The sequence below is a fragment of the Anomaloglossus baeobatrachus genome, chromosome 2, assembly GCF_048569485.1.
Source record: "Anomaloglossus baeobatrachus isolate aAnoBae1 chromosome 2, aAnoBae1.hap1, whole genome shotgun sequence".
NCBI lineage: Eukaryota > Metazoa > Chordata > Amphibia > Anura > Aromobatidae > Anomaloglossus > Anomaloglossus baeobatrachus.
In genome coordinates this window covers 109,033,952-109,060,380 of record NC_134354.1, presented here as the reverse complement: position 1 = coordinate 109,060,380, position 26,429 = coordinate 109,033,952, and the positions used below count along the sequence as shown (strand labels likewise).

Below are 26,429 nucleotides of genomic sequence, written 5' to 3'. Positions count from 1 at the left end.
CATGGTACAACAGACATTTGCCATATAAAGATAGCTCAGTATATAGATAGTAATATTTAAATATAACAATGAACAGTCATATAAAGTCCATAATATCTTCAGCACTTAACATAGAACAATGTTATTATCCATACTTCTTATCATTTGCATATATATCTACATTTATATTGAGCACAAGAACAGCTCTATCCATCAGCATGACCATATTTTGAAAACAAGATAGAAAAAGGAAGAGAAAAAGGAAGAAAGAAAGAACAACAACAGCCACATTGCATTATTATACCTCAATATACCATTGGACAGTGGTTTCATATCCCAACATCTAGCGGGAACCACCATTATCCGCATAATCTCCCTCAAACCTTCGCAAGTATGTCTGGAGAAGAATTCCACAAACCCCAGATTTTGTTAAATTTTCCCGGGCACCCCCTATTATAATATACCACCCGCTCATAGACTATGGTTGCATTGACTAGTTTAACCCAGGACCGCACAGTTGGATTCGAATCTCCCATCCACCTCAGAGCTATTAATTTCCTAGCCAGAAACAATGCCTCTCTGAGGAATATTGTCATGTAATGATCCCAGAACTCTTCTTCCACCACCCCAAACAGGCATATCAAAGGGTCACACAAAACAGGAATCGACACAATCTATGTCAGCAGAGATGTCACTCCCCGCCAGTACGAAGATATATTAGGACAGCTCCAGATCATATGTATGAAATTTGCCCCTGAGAGAGGATACCTCGGGCACTCCGATGTACGAGGACGGCCCATACTAAATAATCGAGTTGGAGTAAGGTATGCCTGGTGGACAATGTAGCATTGAATCAACTTATTAACTGATGGGGATACCGCAGTCGGAGATTCCAATATCTCTTCCCATTCCTCTCCCTGTAGAGAGGGAATTAGAGATTTCCATCTATCCTGGGCTGGCAAGGGGTCCGACTCCACCCCCACCGAAAACAGGTAAGTATATATAGCTGAGATGAGGCCTCGAGGTCCTTGTGATTTTAGAATACCTATCATAGGAAGTGATGATATCAATTTCCTCACTCCAATTTTCTGTATGTGGGATTGGATCGCTGTGCGAATCTGCAGGTATCTAAAAAACTGTGATCTTGGAACATTATATTCAATCTGGACTTGTTCAAAGGACTTGAAGGTTGTGGTTCCCGGGACAAAAAGATCACCTAATGCACCGACGCTGTGAGTGGCCAAGAGTTGCGCCGAGGGGTGATCTCTCAGAGTATGGAAGTGGCTATTCCCCCATAATGGGACTTCCGCCACCATCCCTTCGAAGTGTACCACCCTCTTGGCTTGTCGCCAGACTAATCTTGCCAACCTGAGGAGGGGTAATTGCCGTGGTGTTCTCAGTCCTTCTGATTCCAGAAAACCCACTAAACAATCAGTCCCAGCCGCGTGTGCCAAGTGACACTCAGAGTTTGGCAGCTGACATCCAGGCATCCAAGTCTCTAGTGCCCCAAGCTGTCCCGTGAGGTAGTAGAGGAAGAACTCCGGCAGAGCCATCCCTCCCAGTCTTTTGGATCTCTGTAAAATGGATAACCGAAGTTTGGGTCTGGATTTCCCCCATATGAAAGAAGTAGTAAGCGAGTTCAACATTAAGAAGGATTTGGGTACTGATACTGCACTATGTTGTAGTGTATAACTAAGCTTTGGAAGTAATATTTTGATTAGATTTATTCTGCCAACCACTGACAGGGGTAGCTTGCTCCACAAGTTATATTTAAGTTTAACGTGCTCCAGAAGTGGTGTTATACTCATCTGCAGGTCTAGTGTATGGTCTTTCGGTATGTGTATTCCCAGGTATTTAAAGCTAGTTACCACTTGCAAAGGTGACCTACCCTCCATTGAAATTCCAGACCCGTTCATTAATGGCATCAAAGCCGACTTATCCCAGTTGATGCATAGTCCCGAAAACTTGCAAAATTTGTCTATAACCACCGGTAGAGTCTCTTGCACTCGATCTAAGAAGACAACCATGTCATCCGCATACAATCCTATTTGATCTGTGCGGTCGGCTATAGTGATTCCAGTGATCTGTGGATGAGAGCGGATTCTAATTGCCAAAGCTTCAATAACTAGTGAAAACAATGCTGGAGACAGAGGGCATCCCTGTCTTGTGCCCCGATTCAATGAGAAGGGTGTAGACATAACACCATTGACTAGTATCCTGGCTGTCGGGGACGTATACAACATATGAATCCAGTTACTGAATTTAGGCCCAAAGGCGAATCTCTGGAGGCAGGCAAATAAAAATGCCCATTCTACCAAGTCAAATGCCTTGGCCGCGTCCAGCGAGGCCAAGGCCCACTCGTTCTCCTGGACCAGTGTGCTATATTGCACTATGGACTGAACCCGTCTTATATTTAGGCTACTTTCACACCTCCGGTTTCTGCAATGCGGCACAATACGGCACTCTGCAGAAAAACCGCAACCGGTTTTTTTGCCGCCGGTTGCGTTTTTTTTGCATAGACTTACATTAGTGCCGTATTGTGCCGCATGGGCTTGCGTTCGGTCCGGTTTTTGCCGCATGCGGCAGATTTAGCCGATGCCGCGGCCGGATCGAACGTTCCCTGCAACGTTTTTTCCTCCGGCAAAAAAAAACCGCATTGCGCCGCATCCGGCCGCTGCAGCGCATTTTCAATGCATGCCTATGGATGCCGGATGCGGCAAAAAAATCGCATCCGGCCGCCGCATGCGGTTTTTTCCACTGCGCATGCTCAGTAGCGTGCCACAACCGGAAAAAAACGGACCGGCCGCATGTAAAAACTTATGCAAAAGGATGCGGTGTTTTCACCGCATCCGTTGCATAGGTTTCACAGCCGGATTGAGCCGCAGTGCTCAAACCGGATGTGTGAAAGTAGCCTTATAGAGGTGTTTTTCCCAGGCATAAATCCGGTTTGATCTGGGTGAACTATACTCAATATGACTGAATTAAGCCTGGACGCCAGTATTTTGGTAAAGATCTTGTAATCCACGTTAACTAGGGATATAGGACGGTATGAACCGCAGTCTAGTGGGTCTTTACCCTCCTTCCTCAGCACGACTATATGTGCTTCGTATAAGGAGGCACGTAGAGAGTCGCCGGCTGAAAAATGTGAGAAAACCTCTAAAAGAAAATCGGGGCCAATACGTCACAATATTTACTATAGAATTCTATGGGAAGGCCATCTGGACCCGGAGATTTCCCCCTAGCCATAGCCGAGATGGCAGTAACCACTTCATCCAGTGTGATGTCCGCCTCCAGAGACTCCCGTTGTGATCCACTCAAAGTGGGAAACTCCAAATCCGACAAATATGTCACGCAACTTTGAACTCCATGAGGATTTCTAGAAGTGTATAGGGTTCTATAGTATTCACAAAAGCACTCCAAAATATCCTCAGGGGATGTAGCTATTGAGCCATCCATCCTCCGTATACCCAATATTGTATTTGAAGTGTTGTGTTGCCTAACCATATATGCCAATAATTTACTGGATTGATTTCCAAGCTCAAAATATGATTGTCGGGTAAAGAACAATTTGCGTTTGGACTTGGTCTCAGAGTGCTGCATATATAACCTATATGATTGCATCCAGGCCGCCCTATTTCCATCGGTTGGGGCCGATATATATATTGCCTCTGAGTCCCTAAGTCTCCCCTCTACTATATCATCCTCAGTTTTAGTCACTCTTTTAAGATATGTTATGGTTGAAGACAAACACCCTCTAAGGTAGGCTTTAAGAGTGTCCCACACCAAGTTAATATTCCAGGGTTTAGGGTGGGCTTCCAGGAAATCCTCTATTTGGGACAGAGTTCTATCACTTTGATCTATTAGTTTCAGCCAAAAGGGGTTTAACCTCCAAAAGGGTTTACCAACACCTTGGTTAGTATTCATAGTAAGAATCACTGGGCTGTGATCTGATATGCCCCTGACCCAGTGTACCACGTCATCCACCCAGGTTGCGATATTGCTCGACGCAAAAATATAATCCAGTCGGGACAGCGTGCATCTAGTAGAAGAATGACATGTATATTCTCGGGTGTTAGGATGCCGGAGTCGCCAAAGTTCAATCCACCCACCTCCCTCCGCGCGTTGCTGCAAATCAGTCAAGTGTGTGGCCGAATGTTGTCCCCCTCCATCCATCCGAAACCTGTCCTGCTCCTCATTCATCACAAGATTAAAATCCCCCATACATAACACATACGCATCTGGATAATTGAGGGCAAAGCTCAGTGCTTGTTTAAGAATGGAGATGCGAGCTGGCGGGGGGTTGTAAATACATAACAGCACATAATCTCTAGAGTTTATAGACGCATATATAAACACAAATCGGTCCTCCGGGTCTCGCCTCACCACCTTCACTTCCCAACGGATAGGTCTATGGACCAATAGAGAGACACCCCTGGAGTAGCTGGTGTGGAACGCATGTGCCGACCATTGTACCCACGGTTTGTTTACTAGTCTGGCTGTGTCCCGTGTGAGGTGAGTCTCTACTAGTACCACCAGTTGAGCCTTGACTTGCTTAATTTGGGAGAATACCTTAATACGTTTTTTGGGCGATTTAAGGCCTCTGACATTCCAGGTCATAAATATTAGCTCTGACCCCATATTACATACATCTTTTTATAGAACCAGGATCCCAGGTATAAGACGCTTTCTGCCCTGCAAGTAAGTGTAGTTAACCCTCCAACAGTAATAAGCCTGTCCCTGTAAAGAAATAAAGTTAATGCAATTGCAGCTGTAAACATATAGAACCAATATCGAACTTCAGGACCTTTCCGATAAGTCCTGTAAAACATTTCAAACATCAATGGGGATACCACCACTGAATACAGTGTCCTGGTATAGGTGGTATAAGGGTGCACAAGATAGGGCTCCCATTTCACAAGAACCAATTCCTGACAAATTCCTCCATCACTTGATGCACGGGGAAGTCCCATCTGTCTCCAAAGGGGGCTTCAAGCAACCATGGAAGAAGAGGGTCGCCAGGGGTACAGAAAATGTCACCTAGGAAAGTAATCTCATTGCTTCTGCCCCTTAGGTTTCGGGTGTACCTGTAGCCAGTCCTCAGCCTCAGCAGGTGTAGTAAAAAACAGAGGCGACCCTTCATGCACTATGCGGAGCCGGGCAGGGTACAGCATAGAGTAGATGATGTTCCGCTCCCTTAATTTCTTCTTCACCTCCATGAAGTGGGCCCTCTGTTTCTGGAGGTCCACCGAAAAGTCCGGAAAGATCGAGAGCGCAGCATTATTGAACTTGAGTGGGCTCTTCTGTCGGGCCAGACGGAGTGCTGTATCTCTATCTCTACAGTTGAGCATCCTTGCTAAAAAGGGACGTGGTGGCGCGCCTGGAATAGGAGGCCTCGTTGGAACTCTGTGCGCCCTCTCCACCGCAAATGTCGAGGAGAACTCATCTCAGAGATTACATTTCAGCCACTCCTCCAGGAATTGTTCCGGATGCTGACCTTCCGAGCGCTCTGGCAGTCCTATGATTCGTATATTGTTTCGACGCATGCGGTTCTCCAGATCGTCTGCTTTCTGGCGCGATGCATTTGCCGATCCGGCCATTGTGGTCATTTTTGTTTTGAGTGTTACAGTTTGATCCTCAAGTTCAGACACTCGCATCTCGACTTCCGCTGTTCGGGCCCTCAAGGATTGCATGTCCTGACGCGGGAGGCCCACCTCTGAATGTACCTGCTCAATTTTCCCTGTGAGGGAGCTGTTGCTTGTAGAAATTGCTTTTAGAAGCTGTTCATAGACCTGCCTCAGGGTTAAATCATCTTTATCCTCTGACCCGTCATCCAATAGTGCCTGACCTTTTGGGGTGGCATTTCTCTTGGCTTTAGGGGCATCTGCCTGACTACCCCTTGCGAACTCCTTAAGTTTGTCAATAGCTCCACTTTGTTTAGGGGGACTCATATTGATACACTGGGGATTTGCTGATTCTGCACCCCTCTCTTATCGTGCCTCCGTGCGTCTGAATCTGTGCCTTTATAATGTATATTTAGTAATATGTCTGTCTGCACTTCCTCACCACGTCCAGAGAGCCAGAAAACAGCCACTTATATGGTGGATAATAAGAATGAAGGGAGTCCCAGGGCAGCACAGCACTCAGGGTGTATTTATCAGGATGATGCAGGAATGCGCAGCGTGGGGACTTCAATATGTGCCACTTATTTGTTTTCATGTGTCAGGGAGAATCTGCAGGGCCTGTGTTTCAAGGCACACACTCCAGACCCCTCCAGCACTCAATGGGTTAAAGTCTCCTACACAGGCGCCGGTCCCTTAATGGGCTGCTGCTCACTAACTGCCAGTTACACAGCTAAGGGATTAACTCCCTGTGCTCACCACTCCCGGGTCTTCATCTCTGGCCATAAATCTGTCACTCCTCACTGCTCTCCGGAGTCATGCTCTGCTGCTCACTGTGAAAATGCAGGCTGTGGGAAGATGGCTGCTGCTCCACACTCTCCAGCCTCAGGAGATCCAGCAACGCCGTGCAGGAGTCAGGGAATAGCTCCAGTGGGAATCGCCAGCCTCCAGATGGTGTCTCCTATCACAGCAGCAGGTCAGTGAGTAAATTGATCAGGTAACCGGGTGTAAATGGCCAGGATAAGATCAGGATTATAGGAGCTCTCTTCCCATGCGTCCTCTCTGGTCGGCTACATCGCCTCGCCCCCCATGTATCGTGAGATATGGAGTGCAAACCTCCTTCAATCAGCAAGGGCATTGAAGATGAAATATGGCTGGGTCTGTCAGCATAATGATCCCCAGTACACGGCCAGGGCAACGAACGAGTGGCTTTGTAAGAAGCATATGAAGGTCCTGAAGTGGCCTAGCCACTCTCCAGAGCTCAACCCCATAGAAAACCTTTGGAGGAAGTTGAAAGTCCATTTTGACCCAGTGACAGGCCCAAAACATCACTGCTCTAGAGGAGATCTGCATTGAGGAATGGGCCAACATACCACCTACAGTGTGTGCCAACCTTGTGAAGACTTACAGAAAACGTTCCACCTCTGTCATTGCCAACAAAGGATATATAACAAAATATTGAGATTAACTTTTATTAATGACCAAATACTTATTTTCCACCAAAATTTGCAAAAAAAAAAAAAAAGACAAGGTGATTTTCTGGATTTGTTTTTTCATTTTGTCTTTCATAGTTGTGGTCTGCCTATGATGTCAATTACAGGCCGACCTCATCTTTTTAAGTGGGAGAACTTGCATAATTACTGGCTGACTAAATACTTTTTTCCCCCCACTGTAATAAAAACACAAATAAAAAAAAAAAAAGGGTTTTTTATTTTTTTTTAATCCAAAACAATAAAAGGAAAAAAAAAAAAAAAGAGTCCTGCGCTTAGGCTAGTTTCACACTTGCGTTCAGCGCATTCCGTCACTATGGAGAATAGCGCAGTCCGTTAACGGACTGCGCTATTCTCCATAGAGTTGTATGGACGACGCACTGTAACGCAAGTGTCTGCGTTGCATCCGCTGGACGACGCAGCGTCATTATTTTGCCGCTGCGTCGGGCAAATGGAACGCTGCATGTAGCGTTTTTCTGCGCTTGGTGGAGTGTCGAAAAAACGCAAACTGCAGGAATCCGTTAGGCGTCCATTATAAAAACAACGGACGCCTATGATGGCGGATTCCGTTAGAATGCGTCATTTGACGGATTCCGTTAACGCATCCGTCTTTACACACCTGCGCATGCCCAGATGTGTAAAGTCAAGGAAAAAAAACCTAACGGATTGCGTTATTTTGTACGATCCGTAGCATTGCGTTGTGCCACTATATGCAACGCATCCGTTGCATGCATCACACAACGCAATGCTACGGATCCCGTCCAACGCAAGTGTGAAACTAGGCTTAGATCACCAAAGATTATCTACAATTTTTGACACAGCAAGGCAGCCCATATTTAATCCTTTCATCACCTCTACAGAAACTGAGCAATGCAATATTCCTAATAAAATCCCAACAGTCACTGTACTGTCCTTTTGTCTACAACAGCAATATTATTGGGGACATCATACCGGGCAGTTGCCTCATTCAGCTCTTTCTGAAGCAGTTTCATGGATGACTCCTTCGCAGAGAGCAGCTCTTCGAGTTCAGAATTTTCCTCTTTTAGTTGTTCAGTTTTAGATTCCAGTGTACACAGTTGACCCATCAGCAATTCTAGTTCTGATAAGATAGATCGATATTTAAAAAATTGTCAAAAAATTAATGTGGAAGAAAAAAAAAACTGCAGTAAGGCTGCAATCACACAGGGTGGCTGACAAACCTAAGGCTACGTGCACACAGTGCGTTTTTCGGGTGCCTTTTTGGGCTCAAAACTGCATGACTTTGCTTCCCCAGCAAAGTCTATGAGTTTTCATTTTTGCCGTCTGTACACGAATTTTTTTTTTTTTAAGCTGTGTTTTTGAGCTCCAAAAAAAAAAAAAAAAAAAATTTAAAAAACCCCAAAAACGTCAATTCTTTTCTCTGTAACTTTTCTGCGTTTTCCCCCTATGCAATGCATTGGAAAAACGAAGAAAAACACAGATCAAAAACGGTGCATTTTTTTTGCGTATTTTTGCTGTGGGTGCGTTTTTATGCGTTTTTAGCGGGCAAAAACGCAGCGTTAAAAAAAACGCAGCGTGCGCACATAGCCTTAGAAGTCCTTTGCCGTTCTAGTCTTTTCATTGCTCCCCTGCACAGTCACTTAGAGGGGCTGGCAACGTTCCTCTCTTATTGCAGCTGACCGCACAAACTGATCACCTATGTCCAATTGATGGCTGCTGGAAGATCATGTGTCCAGGCCCATGTAGAAGCCTCTTACAATTATAAAACATTTTAAAATATGAAAACTGCTTTTCAATCAGAGGAAACGGATTGACTAGACAGGTCAAATAATGGTCACAGATTGGTCCCACACCACCAACTATCAATTGGACAGAAGTGCTGGTCAGTTTGTTAGTAAAGCTACTTTAAGAAAAAGAACCAACTTCTTCAATTGTTAATTTAAAGCCCTGTGCAAACACTGCGTTTTTACCCGCGGTTTTGCTGCAGAAATTTCTTGAGAAATGTTTGTAATCTTTCTGCAGACATTTCCCAGCAAAACCTACAAAAAAAAAAAAAAAATAGCTGTGCGCACACTGCGTTTTTTTCTTAATAAAAATCTTTCTGCAGAATTTCTTGAGAAAATGTGCATGTCACTTCTTTTCCGCAGGTACCTGCGGTATTTCACTCCATTCACTGTAATGTAATCGCGAAATATCGCGGGTATACCGCAGGTAGCAAATGATGTGCGTTATACCCTCGGTATAGCCGCGGTTTACCTGCGGTAATGTTCATCACTACCCTGCGTTTTGCAGGGAAGTGATGTCATTATGACAGGAAAAGGAAGCGGAGCAGAGTAACACACACATCACAGACACAGACATGGAATACATATATATATCGCACTCGCACACAGACACATACAAATCAAACGTACATATAAAAAAAACCAAACAAACAAAAAAACAAAAAAAGCGTGGGCTCCGCTGTACTTTCACCATCCAGCCAAGGTAAACACACAACGGCGGCCCAGTAATCTCAAGCGGGGGAGGGCGAGGACCAGGGTTAATGCTCCTCCCGCATTCATTATGTGACAGTCCCGGAGTGTCCCCGGCTCTTCCAGATTGCAGTGATGTGGTGGCAATCCAGGTAATAATCAGTTAAATGGCAGCGGATCGCTGCCATTTAAGTCCAGGCTTAATCATGGCAGCGTCTATGAGACAGCTTTCATGATTAACCTGTAAGTAAAGTGAATAAACACACACCAAAAAAAGGATTTTATGTACTCACCGTAAAATCGTTTTCTCTTAGCCATCATTGTGGGACACAGGACCATGGGTGTTATGCTGCCTATCCATAGGAGGACACCAAGTAGATGCAAAAGCATAGCTCCTCCTCTGCAGTATACACCCCCTGGCCGGGCCAGGCAAGCTCAGTTTTAGTACACAAGCAGTAGAAGAAAAAGCCAGTAAAAACCTCTCAACAGAGGAACATGAAGAAAAAAAAAAAAAGTCATAACCAAATAAGGTACTGAGAGAACCAAGGCCCCGCAGGGCAACAGGGTGGGTGCTGTGTCCCCCAATGATGGCTAAGAGAAAACGATTTTACGGTGAGTACACAAAAATCCGTTTTTCCTCTGACGCCTCATTGGGGGACACAGGACCATGGGACGTCCTAAAGCAGTCCATGAGTTTGAAAAATAAAAACAAGACAACGCAACCCAAGGACTAAGAACCAGTCCCAGACAGCCTGGAGCACCTACTGAGAGAAGGTGCTCCACTGCAGTTTGCAGAATTGTCCTACCCAGATTTGCCTCAGCTGAAACCTGGGTATGGACTCTGTAATGCTTTGAAAACGTATGTAGGTTAGACCAGGTCGCAGCCTTACGCACCTGTTCCACTAAAGCCTGATGCCGAATGGCCCACGAAGCGCTAATTGCTCGCGTGGAATGAGCCCGTAGCCGACTAGGAATGGGCTTGAGTTGCAAGCGGTAGACTTCCTGGATCGCAGAGCGAATCCAGCGAGCCAGAGTCGCCTTTGAAGTTGCCTGTCCCTTCTTAGGCCCCTCAGGAATGACGAACAAAGAGTCCGTTTTCCTAAAGGGGGCTGTCCTGGATATGTAATATCTGAGAACTCTGACGAGGTCTAACGAATGCAGAGACCTTTCCACCCTATGAACTGGGTGTGAACAAAAGGAAGGCAGATCAATGTCCTCGTTCAAATGAAACGGGGTAGGAACCTTTGGAAGAAAATCCGGAAGGGGGCGCAGAACCATCTTGTCCTGGTAAAAAAAAAAAAAAATCAGAAAAGGCTCGCGGCAAGAGAGTGCTGCTAGCTCCGAAACCCGTCTGATGGACGTAATTACCACCAGGAACGTTACCTTCCAGGACAGAAAAGCAAAGGAGGATTCCTTGAGGGGTTCAAAGGGAGACCTCTGGAGACCGCCCAGAACGAGATTGAGGTCCCATGGTACCAGCGGCCGTTTGTACGGGGGAACTAGATGGGAAACGCCCTGGAGGAAGGTCTTGACCTGCGTTTTTTGGGGGGGGGGTTTGAGCCAGGCGGCATTGGTAGAAGATTGAGAGCGCTGAGACCTGCCCTTTAAGGGAACTGAGAGCCAACCTGCAGAAAAATCGAGAATTCTGGGGATGGCCAGGGGCAGAGGCTGGACGTTTGTTTCCCTGCACCATGAAAGGAAGATTTTCCACGTACGGTGGTAAATGCGGGATGAAGCAGGCTTTCGGGCGCTGAACATGGTAGAGATAACCGCGGGGGAGAATCCCGCTCTTGTTAATACCCAGGTCTCAATGGCCATGCCGTCAGCTTCAGGGCTCTGGAGCTCTGATGGGAAATGGGCCCTTGTGTCAGCAAGTCTGGGATGTCTGGAAGGCGCCACGGTACGTCTACGAGCATTTGTACTAATTCGGCGTACCAGGCGCGCCTGGGCTAGTCCGGTGCTATCAGTATCACCGGGACTCCCTCTGCCTTGATTTTCCTGATTACTCGCGGCAGCAGAGGTAGGGGTGGAAATATGTAAGGCAGGCGGAAGTGGAGCCAGGAGCAGACTAGCGCATCCGCACCGATGGACTGCGGATCGCGTGACCTGGCTATGAACGCGGGTACCTTTGCGTTCAACCTTGAGGCCATTAGATCCACGTCTGGTGTACCCCAGCGAGTGCAGATGTGTAGGAACACTTCTGGGTGGAGAGACCACTCTCCGGCGGCCAGGCCTTGGCAACTTAGAAGTCTGCTGCTCAGTTCTCTACTTCCGGTATGTGTACCGCTGATATTACTGACCCTGCCGATTCGGCCCAGCTGAGGATCACGTGGGCCTCGAGATAAGCTGCCTTGCTGCAGGTGTACCCCTTGGCGATTGATGTAGGCTACAGCTGTCGCATTGTCCGATTGGACTCAAATTTGATGACCCGCTAGCAAAGGGCAGAATGCCATGAGCGCGAGGAAGATCGCGCAGATTTCCAGGATGTTTATGGGTAGGGAAGACTTCTGGGGCGTCCATGTCCTTAAGCAGTGTGGTGCCGGTACACTGCTCCCCAGCCTAGGAGGCAGGCGTCCGTGATCAGGACCAGCCAGTTCACTGGGAGAAAAAGATCTCCTCTTCGATAGGGATGAGGACCGAAGCCACCAGCGGAGTGCGTACCTGACTGAAGGCGTCAGGTGAAGAGGTCTGTCCGGGGAGAAGGGGCTCTTGTCCCAGGCCGCTAGAAGGGCTAGCTGCAGTGGGCGGAGGTGCAGTTGAGCAAAGGGTACTGCTTCCATAGCCGTCACCATCCTGCCGAGCACCTTCATGCTGAATCGATTGGAGCGAGTCGGAGGACGTAGAAGGCAGTGTACCGCTTGTCGTAGAGCGATCGCCTTGTCCTGAGGGAGAGATATCAAGCCCCGACGGGTGTCCAGGGACATGCCCAGGAAGGTGATGGATTGTGATGGGACCGGGGATGATTTGTCTAGATTCAGTAGCCACCTTAAGCAGGATAGGGTGTCCGCGGTGATCTGCACGCTGGTTGAGCAGTCGCGAAAGGAGGGGGCCTTGATGAGGAGGTCGTCTAAGTAAGGCAGAACAACTACTCCCCTAGCGTGAAGGACACTCATGGCGGCCGCCATGACTTTGGTGAAGACCCTTGGTGCGGTGGCAAGGCCGAAGGGTAAGGCTACGAATTGAAAATGGGAGTCCTGAACCGCGAAGCGGAGGAACCTTTGGTGAGCTGGGGTGATGGGTATGTGCAGGTACGCGTCCTTGATATCTATGGAGGCAAGGAATTCCCCTTTGACCATGGATGCAATAATGAACCTTAGGGACTCCATTCTGAATCTCCGTACGTGCACATGTTTGTTCAGGTGTTTGAGGTCCAGGATGGGTCGAACTGACCCATCCTTTTCGGGGACCACAAAGAAGTTGGAATAAAAACCCCCGAACTTCTCGTCGTCTGGGACAGGTATTATCACTCCTGCCATTTGGAGCGAGTGGATTGCTGAGAAAAAAGCCTCACATCGTTTTTGAGTCTTTGGGGGGTTTGAGAGAAAGAACCGGCTCGGGGGTCAGGTACGAAGAAGGGAATTTTGTTACTTACCGTAAATTCCTTTTCTTCTAGCTCTTATTGGGAGACCCAGACGATTGGGGTATAGCTACTGCCCTCTGGAGGCCACACAAAGCACTACATTAAAAGTGCAAGGCCCCTCCCCCTCTGGCTATACCCCCCCCGTGGTATCACGGGTTCTCCAGTTTTAGTGCCAAAGCAAGAAGGAGGAAGCCAATAACTGGTTTAAACAAATTAACTCCGAATAACATCGGAGAACTGAAAAACCGTTCAACATGAACAACATGTGTACCCGCAAACAACAAAAAAACATCCCGAAGGACAACAGGGCGGGTGCTGGGTCTCCCAATAAGAGCTAGAAGAAAAGGAATTTACGGTAAGTAACAAAATTCCCTTCTTCTTCAGCGCTCTATTGGGAGACCCAGACGATTGGGACGTCCAAAAGCTGTCCCTGGGTGGGTAAAGAAATACCTCATGTTAGAGCTGCAAAACAGCCCTCCCCTACGGGGGTGTCACTGCCGCCTGCAGGACTCTTCTACCTAAGCTGGCATCCGCCGAAGCATAGGTATGCACCTGATAATGCTTGGTGAAAGTGTGCAGACTGGACCAGGTAGCTGCCTGGCACACCTGTTGAGCCGAAGCCTGGTGACGTAATGCCCAGGACGCACCCACGGCTCTGGTTGAGTGGGCTTTTAGCCCTGAAGGAACCGGAAGCCCCGCAGAACGGTAGGCCTCTAGAATTGGTTCTTTGATCCATCGAGCCAGGGTGGCTTTAGAAGCCTGCAACCCCTTGCGCGGACCAGCGACAAGGACAAAAAGTGCATCGGCACGGCGCATGGGCGCCGTGCGGGAAATGTAGATTCTGAGTGCTCTCACCAGATCTAGCAAACGTAAGTCCTTTTCATACCGGTGAACCGGATGAGTACAAAACGAAGGCAAGGATATATCCTGATTAAGATGAAAAGAGGATACGACTTTAGGGAGAAACTCCGGAATAGGGCGCAGCACTACCTTGTCCTGGTGGAACACCAGGAAGGGAGCCTTGGATGACAGAGCTGCCAGCTCAGACACTCGCCGAAGCGATGTGATCGCAACAAGAAACGCCACTTTCTGTGACAGCCGAGAAAAGGAAACTTCCTTCAGAGGCTCGAAGGGCGGCTTCTGGAGAGCAACTAGTACCCTGTTCAGATCCCATGGATCTAACGGCCGCTTGTACGGGGGCACAATATGACAGACCCCCTGCAGGAACGTGCGCACCTTAGAAAGACGTGCTAGACGCTTCTGAAAAAACACGGATAGTGCCGAAACTTGCCCTTTAAGGGAGCTGAGCGACAAGCCCTTTTCTAACCCCGATTGCAGGAAGGAAAGAAACTTGGGCAATGCAAATGGCCAGGGAGACACTCCCTGAGCAGAGCACCAGGATAAGAAAATCTTCCACGTTCTGTGGTAGATCTTAGCCGAATTCGACTTTCTAGCTTGTCTCATTGTGGCAACGACTCCTTGAGATAATCCTGCAGATGCTAGGATCCAGGACTCAATGGCCACACAGTCAGGTTCAGGGCCGCAGAATTCTGATGGAAAAACGGCCCTTGGGACAGTAAGTCTGGTCGGTCTGGCAGTGACCACGGTCGACCGATCGTGAGATGCCACAGATCCGGATACCACGACCTCCTCGGCCAGTCTGGAGCGACGAGTATGATGCGGCTGCACTCGGATCTGATCTTGCGTAGCACTCTGGGCAAGAGCGCCAGAGGCGGAAACACGTATGGGAGCTGAAACTGCGACCAATCTTGAACCAAGGCGTCTGCCGCCAGAGCTCTTTGATCGCGCGACCTCGCCATGAATGCCGGGACCTTGTTGTTGTGCCGGGATGCCATTAGGTCGACGTCCGGCACTCCCCAGCGGCGACAGATTTCCTGAAACACGTCCGGGTGAAGGGACCATTCCCCTGCGTCCATGCCCTGGCGACTGAGGAAGTCTGCTTCCCAGTTTTCTACGCCTGGGATGTGAACCGCGGATATGGTGGATGCTCTGTCCTCCACCCACATTAGAATGCGCCGGACTTCTTGGAAGGCTTGCCGACTGCGCGTCCCTCCTTGGTGGTTGATGTATGCCACCGCTGTGGAGTTGTCCGATTGGATTCGGATCTGCTTTCCTTCCAGCCACTGTTGGAAGGCCAGTAGAGCAAGATACACTGCTCTGATCTCCAGAACATTGATCTGAAGGGTGGACTCCTGCGGAGTCCACGTCCCCTGAGCCCTGTGGTGGAGAAATACTGCTCCCCACCCTGACAGACTCGCATCTGTCGTGACTACTGCCCAGGATGGGGGCAGGAAGGATCTTCCCTGAGACAATGAGGTGGGAAGGAGCCACCATTGTAGGGAGTCCTTGGCCGTCTGGGAAAGCGAGACTTTCCTGTCCAGGGACGTTGACTTCCCGTCCCATTGGCGGAGAATGTCCCATTGAAGTGGGCGCAGATGAAACTGCGCAAAGGGAACTGCTTCCATGGCTGCCACCATCTTCCCTAGGAAATGCATGAGGCGCCGCAAGGGATGCAACTGGCCCCGCAGAAGAGATTGCACCCCTGTCTGTAGTGACCGCTGCTTGTTCAGCGGAAGCTTCACTATCGCTGCTAGAGTATGAAACTCCATGCCAAGATACGTTAGTGATTGAGTCGGTGATAGGATCGACTTTGGAAAGTTGATGATCCATCCGAAAGACTGTAGGGTCTCCAGCGTAGCATTCAGGCTGTGCTGACATGCCTCTTGAGAGGGAGCTTTGACCAATAAATCGTCTAGGTAAGGGATCACCGAGTGTCCCTGAGAGTGCAAGACTGCTACCACCGCCGCCATGACCTTGGTGAAGACCCGTGGGGCTGTCGCCAGACCAAATGGCAGAGCTACGAACTGAAAATGGTCGTCTCCTATCACAAAACGTAGAAAACGTTGATGTTCTGTAGCAATTGGCACGTGGAGATAAGCATCTTTGATGTCTATTGAGGCAAGGAAGTCTCCTCTGGACATTGAGGCAATGACAGAACGCAGGGTTTCCATCCGGAACTTCCTGGCGTGCACATGTTTGTTGAGCCGTTTTAGGTCCAGAACAGGACGGAACGAGCCGTCCTTTTTTGGAACCACAAAGAGATTGGAGTAAAACCCTTGCCCTTGTTCCTGAGGAGGGACTGGGATCACCACTCCTTCCGCTCTTAGGGAGCCCACCGCCTGCAGCAGAGCATCTGCTCGGTCTGGATGTGGGGAGGTTCTGAAGAACCGAGCTGGAGGACGAGAATTGAACTCGATTCTGTACCCGCGAGACAAAATGTCCGTCACCCACCGGTCTTTGACCTGTGACATCCAAATGCCGGAAAAGCGGGAGAGCCTGCCCCCGACCGGCGATGCGGAGGGAGGGGGCTGGAAGTCATGAGGTAGCCGCTTTGGAAGCGGTACCTCCATTTGCTTTCTTGGGGCGCGTGTGAGCCCGCCACGAATCTGAGTTTCTTTGCGTCCTCTGAGTCCCTTTGTACGAGGTAAATGGTGTCTTGCCCGAACCTCGAAAGGACTGAAACCTCTGCTGCCACTTTTTCTGCTGAGGTTTGGTTGTTCTGGGTTGTGGTAAAGAGGAGTCTTTACCCTTAGACTGCTTAATGATATCAGCCAATGGCTCGCCAAACAGTCTATCTCTAGATAAAGGCAAACTGGTTAAACATTTTTTGGAACCAGCATCTGCTTTCCAGTCCTTTAACCACAAGGCTCTGCGCAAAACTACCGAATTGGCGGACGCCATTGAGGTGCGACTGGTAGATTCTAGGACCGCATTGATAGCGTAAGACGCAAACGCCGACATCTGCGTGGTAAGGTGCGTCACTTGCGGCACTGCTGGATGTATGATAGCATCCACTTTTGCTAAGCCAGCTGAAATAGCCTGGAGTGCCCATACGGCTGCGAATGCCGGAGCAAACGACGCGCCGATAGCTTCATAGACAGATTTTAACCAAAGGTCCATCTGTCTGTCATTGGCATCTTTAAGTGAAGCGCCATCCTCCACTGCAACTATGGACCTAGCTGCGAGTTTGGAAATCGGGGGGTCTACCTTTGGACACTGTGTCCAGCGCTTGACCACCTCAGGGGGGAAAGGGAAACGCGTATCTTTAGATCGTTTAGAGAAACGCCTTTCTGGGTGAGCGTCGTGCTTCTGGATTGATTCTCTGAAGTCAGCGTGATCCAACAAAGCACTCAATTTACGCTTGGGATAAAGGAAACGAAACTTCTCCTGCTCCGCAGCCGTCTCTTCTGCTGAAGGGGCTGGGGGAGAAATATCCAACAGCCTATTGATGGCTGAGATAAGGTCGTTTACCATGGCATCCCCATCAGGGGTATCCAGGTTGAGAGGGGTTCCAGGAATGGATTCCTGATCACTCTCATCAGACACATCACAGGGAGACTGATTGCGCTGAGACCCTGAGCAGTGTGATGACGTCGAGGGTCTTTCCCAGCGAGCTCGCTTAGGGTGGCTGGGGCTATCATCTGACTCATAATCCTCGGCCTGTGAAGCCGGGGACTCCCCTGTGGGCTGGATTAATTCCAAGTGAGGGGGACCTGAGGACAGAGGCCTCGCCGTGCCCAAAGACTGAGCCCCATGCATAGATTGCAAGGTTTCAAGTATTTTTGCCATAGAGACAGACATATTATCAGCAAAAACTGCAAAGTCTGTCCCTGTCACCGGGGCAGGACTTACAGGCGTCTCAGCCTGGGTCACTCTCCCTCCTGACTCCGGCTGGCGAAGCAGCACCGGGTCGGAGCATTGCACACAATGGGGGTCATCGGAGCCTGCTGGTAGATTAGCCCCACATGCAGCACACGCAGTATACACAGCCCTAGCCTTGGCAGCCTTGCGTTTTGAGGATGGCATGTTGTTGCTTCCACAGAGTGATCTGGGAGATGCAGCCAGAAGCGACCTTACAGTGCAAGAAATACAATATCTCTATATCCTACACAGTACACCAATACACCGTGAGGCACTAGAGGGACCAGCACAGAAAAATCGCTTACCGCCCGCTTAAAAAGCGGGTGTGTGGTCGCCAGATAGCCCCTAGTCCAGGTCTCCCAGAGCCTTGCGTCCTTCCTCCAGCCAGACTGCATGTAATGGCTGCCGGCGTCCTGAGAGAGAAGGGGGGCGGGCCCTGGGCGTTCCTGGCTAAGAGCGGGAAGTCTGCTTCCCTCTGTGCCTAGTGTGAGGGCTGGAGCATGTAAATCAGGCTCCAGCCCTCGTCGCTGCTAGCGAACAGCGTCTCTCCCCTACCCTGAATGACAGGGTGGGGGCGGGAACGAATCGGAGCTGCCGGCGTCCTAGGCCCAAAAAGCCGGGGACTCAATTTATAACCGCCGCCGCCGTAAAAGCGCGGACGGCGGATCCCCGGCGCACCACAAGTCACAGCAGCGCCGCCCGGTCCAGAGGGGGTCGGCGCTGCGTTCCCATACACAAACAATCCCCCAGTAATCTGTAGGGACACTAACTCCAACGTTGCGGTCCCCGGCGCACTACAACACCCAGCCAGCCCGGAGTGTGTCTGTGCCTGCCGGGGACACAGAGTACCTGTATGATGCAGGGCCTGTCCCTGATCGTACTCCTGCTCCGTCTCCATCAGGTTCTAATGGGTCTGTGGATGGAGCCCGGCGTCAGAGCTGAGAGGCCGGCAGGATCCCACTTCCACAGAGCCCTACCAGGGGATGTGGAAGGAAAACAGCATGTCAGGCTCCAGCCCTGTACCAGCAATAGGTACCTCAACCTTACAACACCATCCAGGGGTGAGAAGGGAGCATGCTGGGGACACTATATGTGTCCTCTTTTCTTCCATCCGAAATAGTCAGCAGCTACTGCTGACTAAAATCTGTGGAGCTATGCATGGAATGTCTGACCTCCTTCGCACACAAAGCTAAAACTGGAGAACCCGTGATACCACGGGGGGGGTATAGCCAGAGGGGGAGGGGCCTTGCACTTTTAATGTAGTGCTTTGTGTGGCCTCCAGAGGGCAGTAGCTATACCCCAATCGTCTGGGTCTCCCAATAGAGCGCTGAAGAAATTCTATGTGGTAACCGGAAGACACAAGGTCTCGCACCCATTTGTTGTCTGAGGCGGCAGCCCAGATGTGTTGGAAGAGCCGCAGTCAACCCCCTACAATGAGTGTGTCTTCCGGGGCGCTGAAGGAGTCATGAGGGGGGGAAAACGTCGTGCACGAAACTCCCTAGTCCTGGACTGTTTTGGTCTAGGCTGCCATGACGAAGTGGGTTTCGTGGAGAGCCGAGAAGGTCGGTCTCTGCGTAGTCCGCGGCTATCGGCGGAGGCAGAGCGGGATGTCGACCAACCAAATGAGTTCCGAAAGGAGCGTAACGAGGACTGTGGACATCTGGTGAAGGTCGTCCTGGGCTTCAGCATGGGAAGGGAGGTACTCTTTCCTCCCGTGGCGTCCGAAATCAGCTTGTCCAGACGTTCACCAAACAATCGGTCTGGAAAACAGGGGAGGCCCGTGAAAGACTTCTTGGAGGCAGTGTCCGCTCGCCATTGTCGGAGCCAGAGAGCTCTGCGGATGGCTATGGTATTTGAGGCGGCAAATGCTGCGCAGATAGCAGCGTCAATGGAGGCCTGCATGAGGTACTCCGCCGCAGCGGCAATTTGAGCTGTTACCTCTGAAGGTATGAGGAAATTGGGATTCCTCAAGCGAAGTGTTAAGGGATTCTGCCCAGACCGAGATCGCCTTTGCGACCCACACCGAGGCAAAGGAGGGCGAGTGGGAGGAACCCGGAGCCTCAAAGGCAGAGCGGGCGAGGTGCTCCGCCTGTCTGTCTGTCGGGTCCTTGATGGAGGAGCCATCGGGTAAAGACAGGAGCGTCGTTGTGGCAAGGCGGGAGACCGGTAGGGGGGTCGACCGAGGGCGAAGGGGTACCGGGCCTCCATGAGTTTTCGGTTACCGAAGCTCCTGTCAGGTTTCTCCCTTTGCTTTGTAAGGATATCTTGAAACTCTGGGTGATCAGCGAAATCCTTTTGGGGTTTCTTTGCCCTCCTAAAGTAGACCGCATGGTCAGTGGTAGTGGATGGGGAATCCTCCACATGCAGAGTTTGGCTGATTGCTGCGATAAGGGAGTCTATTGCAGTTTGATCATCTGGGGAGGTTGAGACCAAGGAATCATCCTTGTACAAACAGCATTCTCCCTCCTCCAGCTCTTCAGAAGCCGTGGAACGTGTGGGAGAGTCTGCCCTGTGTGCTCCCGAGGGAGAGCCCTGGGGGCCATGAGAGAGTGCTGGAGACACCTGGCCATGTGCCCTTTTTCTGATCCCTGCAACCGGTGAAGCATGGGCCCGGATTTCCTCAGAAGGACCCTCCATAGGGGAGACAATAGGCTACGTTCCGTCCGGGGGCCCAGAAGGGTGCGGAAAACAACATTGCATAGCCAGCACCAGGTTCTGGGACAGTTTTTCCATGAATTGGGACAGAAACTGTGCCCATTCCGGTGGGCTGGGAGCTCTAGGCTCTGGGCTGACGGGTGCAGCGGTGGTGGCGGAGGGGTCTTGGGGGGCTACAGCGGCAAAGGACTCACAGAAAGAGGTGTGTTTACGTGGTAGCTCAGCGTGGCAGGTAGTGCAGGCTGAATAATAGACTATGTGAGCCTTAGCACTCTCACACTTAATACCCTTAGAATTCTGCATGTTCCTAATAGGAGTATGCCAGGAGGGGGAGCAATGATCTGCAGAGCTACAGTGAAGCAGTGAGAAGCAAGGTCCGTATTTTCTTCGGTTTACCTCACCAGAATCAGCTGATGGCCCTGCGTCCTCAGGAAGAAGTAAGCTCGCTCTGTGTGGAGATCTTCGCGCGCTTTCCTGGGGAGGGGGGGGTGTTGACTTATCGCGGCCCGAGGGGGGCGGGGCTTAGCGCTAAAAAAGGCGCAGAGAAAAAGTCAGTTGTAAGTAGTGAAAAAACGGCGGGAAGGGAACTCCCCCTCCCTCCAGCCAGCACACAGCTAGTGGGAATAAAGACTGAGTTCATGAGTCCTGGGAGCCCTCCCCCATGACCGGTAGATTGTCTCTGCGGGGCTCCTGTAATCAGCGAGGGACTCCCCTTCCCTCCAGCCAGCACGCAGCTATGGTGGGAATACACCTAGGTTACTTACCGGTAGCCGGTTTTTCCAGAACCCATGACAGCACCACGTGAGAGAGAGGGATCCGCCCAGCGAGGACAGGAAACCATTCTGAAATAAAATAGCGGTACCTCTACCCTTCGTCAGTTGATTACCGAGAATTGAGAGGACCTCCAACAAACGTTAGAGTTAAGTTCTATCACCAACTATAACACACACATGCACACCCAGAATAGTGCACACTATGGGTGAAAAGGGAGGGATTATATGGGTGCTGTCATGGGTTCTGGAAAAACCGGCTACCGGTAAGTAACCTAGGTGTTTTCCCCTCACCCATGAGAGCACCACGTGAGAGATTTCCAGAGAATAACGTATTAGGGAGGGAACAACGTCTCAAGCACCCTTCTACAAAACGAGAGAGCAGCCGGAGGAGGATAGATCCAACCGATAGTGACGGAAGAAAAAGGAGAATGTGAAGACCAGGTAGCGGTCCTATAAAACCGGTCTATAGATACCTGCGTCTTCTCAGCCCCGGAGGGCGACACCGCACCGGTGGAATGGGCCCTTAAGCCCTCAAGGAAGGCAGCCCCACTAGATGAGTAGGCTAAGCAATGGCCTCCCTAATCCACCTAGAGATAGTGCAGTTTCACACCCACAGACCTTTCCTACTACAGAGAGGGCTTTGAAAAAGGACTGTGTTTTCCCCACACTACGTGTCACTGAGATGAAGAGAAGCAGGGCCCTATGAACCTCCAACGTATGAATCTGTTTTACCCCTGTAGTTGTAGGATGGCCGCAAAAGGAGGGAGGATTATACCCTGCGTGCTATGGAATCGAGAGGCGACCATTGGGAGAAAGGGTCCTATTAACACCTGACCCGGCCTATCGTTGAACAACTGAGCGTAGGGCCGTACTACCGATAAGGCGTGTAAGCACTAATTCTGCAAGCGAACGCCAAGGCCCAGAGCAAAATCGTTTCCAATGTCAGCAACGTCAGGGAGATTTTGGCAATAGGTTCAAAGGGAGGACTCGTGAGGGCGTCCAACACTAATTTGATCCCCCGATGGAGCTGTCAGGCATGAACTCACAAACCCAACAACCTTGAACCCACCGGTTTGATGCCAGTTTTCCAATGTATAAGGTTCCCAGGGCAGAACAGGAACCCCTAGAGTGTACACTGAGAATCCTAGAGCAATCCCGTCTGCAAGAATGCCAATTTGCATGGAATAGGAACTCATACCCAAGGGACCATTTGCAAAGAAGGCGAACTTTTGCCACCCTCTCCCATAGAGTGTAGTGGTAACCGGTTTATGGCTCTTCAGCAAGGAAGAGACCGGGTCAGAGGAGAACCCTTGCGCATCAGCAACAACCTCTCAAGTTCTAAGCTGTGAAATGAAAAAACCCATTTCCTGCACGAGGAACACAGGTTACTGAACTAACAGGACCGGAATCCCCGGCAGAACCCCAGGATCCGGGACAGACAATGTCCTCAGGAGAGAGAGCCATGGCCCCTTGGGCCAGAAGGGGGCGAGGGGAAGGACCCTCGCCCGAGCTTCCCCGGACCCTCGCCCGAGCTTCCCCGATCTCTTGGAGAACCATCGAGAGCATGACAACAGGCGGAAGGGCATAGGCTATTCCGAAGGTCCATGGAATGGAAGTGCATTCACCGCAAGGGCTGGACTGCTGGGATCATGGAACAAGAGGTCTATATGCCAGTTTAGCCTGGAGGAAACAGGACCTCCGTGGTATTCTCCACAGAGCCACTACCGTTGAAAAGATCCACGGATTCAGGGATCATTCCCCTTGCCGTGGTTGATGGCGCCTGAGGTAAGCTGCCAACTACAGGAATGGCCCATCGGGATTCAAACCCACAAGCTCACACATCCAAGGCCACAAGCTTACCACGAGACCATGGAACGAACATTGGCATTTAGAATCCGGTGGTGTAGTGCCCCACCCCCCGAGCGTTTCAGGAAGGAGACGGTAGACTGAGTGACCGACAGCAACCGAACGAGCTGACCCTGGAGGGGGGGCAAAGGGAATGTAGTGCTCGTTCTTCAGACCCTAGCGTCAGGAGGCGTGAGGGCTGTGCTGCTTCCTGCGCTGACCACCAGCCCAGGGATATCTGCACCTAGAGGCGAGCATCCCCAGCCGTACCGGCTGGCATCAGCAGTGACCACCTCGAGATGCCGAGGTAGCCAGGAACCCCACAGACAGGTTGCCTATGGACGTCCACCAAAGCAGGGAAGTCTTGACTGTCAAGGAGAGAATGACGTCCCCTTCAAAATATCTTCCTAAGGGTTTTCCTTTTTTTTTTCTTTGTTTGGCAGAAAGGATCTGCCATTGGAGAGCCCTGGAGTGGAACAGGCCCCATGGAGCCGCCGGTAAGCACAATATCATAGTGCCCCGCAGGGACATAGCGTGTCTCAGAGACATGATGGCATGGCAGAGTGCCCCCAGGGCCTTTTCTGACACCTTGAGTATCTACTCTGCTGGACCAAAAGGGATAACCTTTGGAAGGGCTGCTTGGCGTCGGATACGTTCTCAAACGCATCTTCCAGCTGTTTACCAAAAGGAGCAGATCGACATAGGGCCCTGAACATAATTCATGCTTGGTTTGCAGGCATATGGGACAGCCCTTCAACCATAATGCCATTCCGGCCAGATTAGACAATCCTGCACAACGGGCTCCCAGCCTGATAGCATTGGCTGACGACTCTGCAAGAATGCGCCTGCCCCCTGCAGCAGTGGTAAGTTTAAAAAAAGATACACTCCCGAGGAGTTTTATCCTTCAGCAGATCTACAATAGTTTGTAGCCAGATCCTGAAAATCACGGGCCGTGCAGGGATTTGGTAATAGCCGGCTTCAGAATTCCTGCTGAGGTTTCCCACAAGTGTGTGCATACAGGACCGTGCATATGGGACCTGGAGAGTGAGTGCCGTAACTGACAGTAACAAGCCCCCACTGTTAGTGACAGCTGTTAAAACAGAGCTGTCACTGTGTACATGTCATTCTGTAGGCATGGACCCCAACTTATGCTGTATGTCATAGGGGAGCTGTTGCCAACCGTGAAGGCTGCCGCTGCTGAATTGTCACAAAGGAAGGAGCTGCAGTGTGAGGATTAACTCAAGTAGGCATAGGCAAGGTCACAGGACGACACAGTATCTTCATAAAAAATTCCAGCCGTTTATGAAAAACTTGTCATAAACGGCAAACATTAAACAGAACAGGCCTCTCCTGCCTTAAGGCAAAAACATAACACAACCACATACCATGGGCTTCCAGTCCAATAAGGTCTCTATTGGAAGTGTGGCTCCTGTACACACTGGCTCCTGCCAGGGAACAACACTTCTTGCGGCTCCTTCCAAGAACCCAGAGACACTCTGCAGACTCCTGTCTGTCTCTCCACTCCAGGAGAGCTTTGGTCCAGTAGCCACAGCACTAACCAGCCTGGCTTGCACACTACTTCCAGTCTAAACCCAGACTGAATTCCAGAACCCTGTGTTCAGCCTCCACACAGGCCGATACATCCAGAGCTCCCTGCTCTGCTCTCACACTCTGCAGAACACACACAGTCTCCTAAATCAGACTGGACACACCCACAGGTGGAGGTCTGTGATTCTCCACACCTGCACAGCACACAAGCATTATTAAAGGGAACCTGGCCCTTACATGCAGAAAGAAGCCTTTGTGGAACTACAAGTCCCATAGCAACCTCTTCAGTTTAATATCGCAGCGACCTTCTCCACTGTGACATATAGCGACCATTTACCATATTGGTGGTCGCTACCTCACAACATATACACATTTGTAACTCGCATGCAGCAATCCATAGATCGAAGCAGAGACATTGCCATCTATGCCCCACACAAGGGGTCTCCGACACTCGGCCCACAGGCCATATCGGCTCTCTGCACAGGGGACACTCCGTATGGATTTTAGGAGCCACCTAATGATGCAGATGACATTCACGAAGATCACTCACCCACCACAGGAGATCAAGGGTACTGGTCCTGGAGGCTTCGTCGGAACACCCACAGGTCCCGCAGAAGTCGTCGAGCCACAAGAGGATTTGCCCTTCTGGCTATTGAGGCTGGGCAGGTCTGTTTCACTTAGAACGGTGACTGTTCATACGGCTATGCTGCCGGCGCTCCAGAGAGTACTGCTGCCTTTCTGAAGCCATCCTGGGATGTAGGCACGAGCACCCGTGCTGCTCCTCCACCTTCCGGTCCCATAAGGTGCCCCCCACCCAGTTTCAATGCGCCCAGCGGTGTCCAGATGGCGGGCGTCCGCCCTGAAACACCGCCGCTGCTGCTGCATGGGCGCCGCCATCATCTTCAGGAGACGTCACGCAAGCACGCCTCCTGTACCCTGCATGCCTTGCGCGCGTCCCAGAGTGCGCCACATTCAGAAGTCCTAGGCAGCAGGGGAGCGCAAGGGGAGAGGACGGAGTGGCGGTCCGGAACCCGATGGGCCCTGCCGCACCCCCCCGCACGGACACCAGGTTCCCTAAGGGCTGATGGACGGCGCTTCCAGCCCCGAAGAACGGCGCCGCAGGACTCACCCTACTTTTCCGGACACCGGACGGGGCTGGGTAAATACAGCTTCTGTACTTCTAACTTCTTACTTCAACCGCTGTATTCCAGAACAAGGTCTCCCATCAAGGACAGAAAACAAACTGACGAAGGGGAGAGGTACCGCCCTTTTATTTCAGAATGGTTTCCTGTCCTCGCTGGGCGGATCCCTCTCTCTCACGTGGTGCTGTCATGGGTGAGGGGAAAAAGAGAATTTTGTTTACTTACCGTAAATTCTTTTTCTTATAGTTCCGTATTGGGAGACCCAGACCTTGGGTGTTTAGCTTCTGCCTCCGGAGGACACACAAAGTACTACACTTAAAAGTGTAGCTCCTCCCTCTGAGCTTATACACCCCCTGGTGAGCCAGTCCCAGCCAGTTTAGTGCAAAAGCTGAAGGAGAATAGCCAACCACAAGTAGAACAGAGCAAGAGCCGGAACAACCGGAGACTCTGTCCACGACAACAGCCGGTGATAACACGCGGAACAAGAAATTGCCAACAGGCAACAGGGAGGGAGCTGGGTCTCCCAATACGGAACTATAAGAAAAAGAATTTACGGTAAGTAAACAAAATTCTCTTTTTCTTTATCGTTCCTTTGGGAGACCCAGACCTTGGGACGTTCCAAAT

The 26,429-nt window shown here is 50.5% G+C and overlaps 1 protein-coding gene across 3 annotated transcripts in view; it reads right to left on the bottom strand.

The window, feature by feature from the left end:
• Positions 1–26,429, bottom strand: part of SPAG5 (sperm associated antigen 5) — a 320,831-nt gene that overhangs the window by 133,614 nt on the left and 160,788 nt on the right. For all 3 annotated transcript variants that reach the window (XM_075335260.1, XM_075335262.1, XM_075335261.1), the window contains one exon: positions 8,039–8,186. In XM_075335260.1, the coding sequence (XP_075191375.1) occupies positions 8,039–8,186 (148 nt within the window). The remainder of the gene's footprint in view (positions 1–8,038; positions 8,187–26,429) is intronic.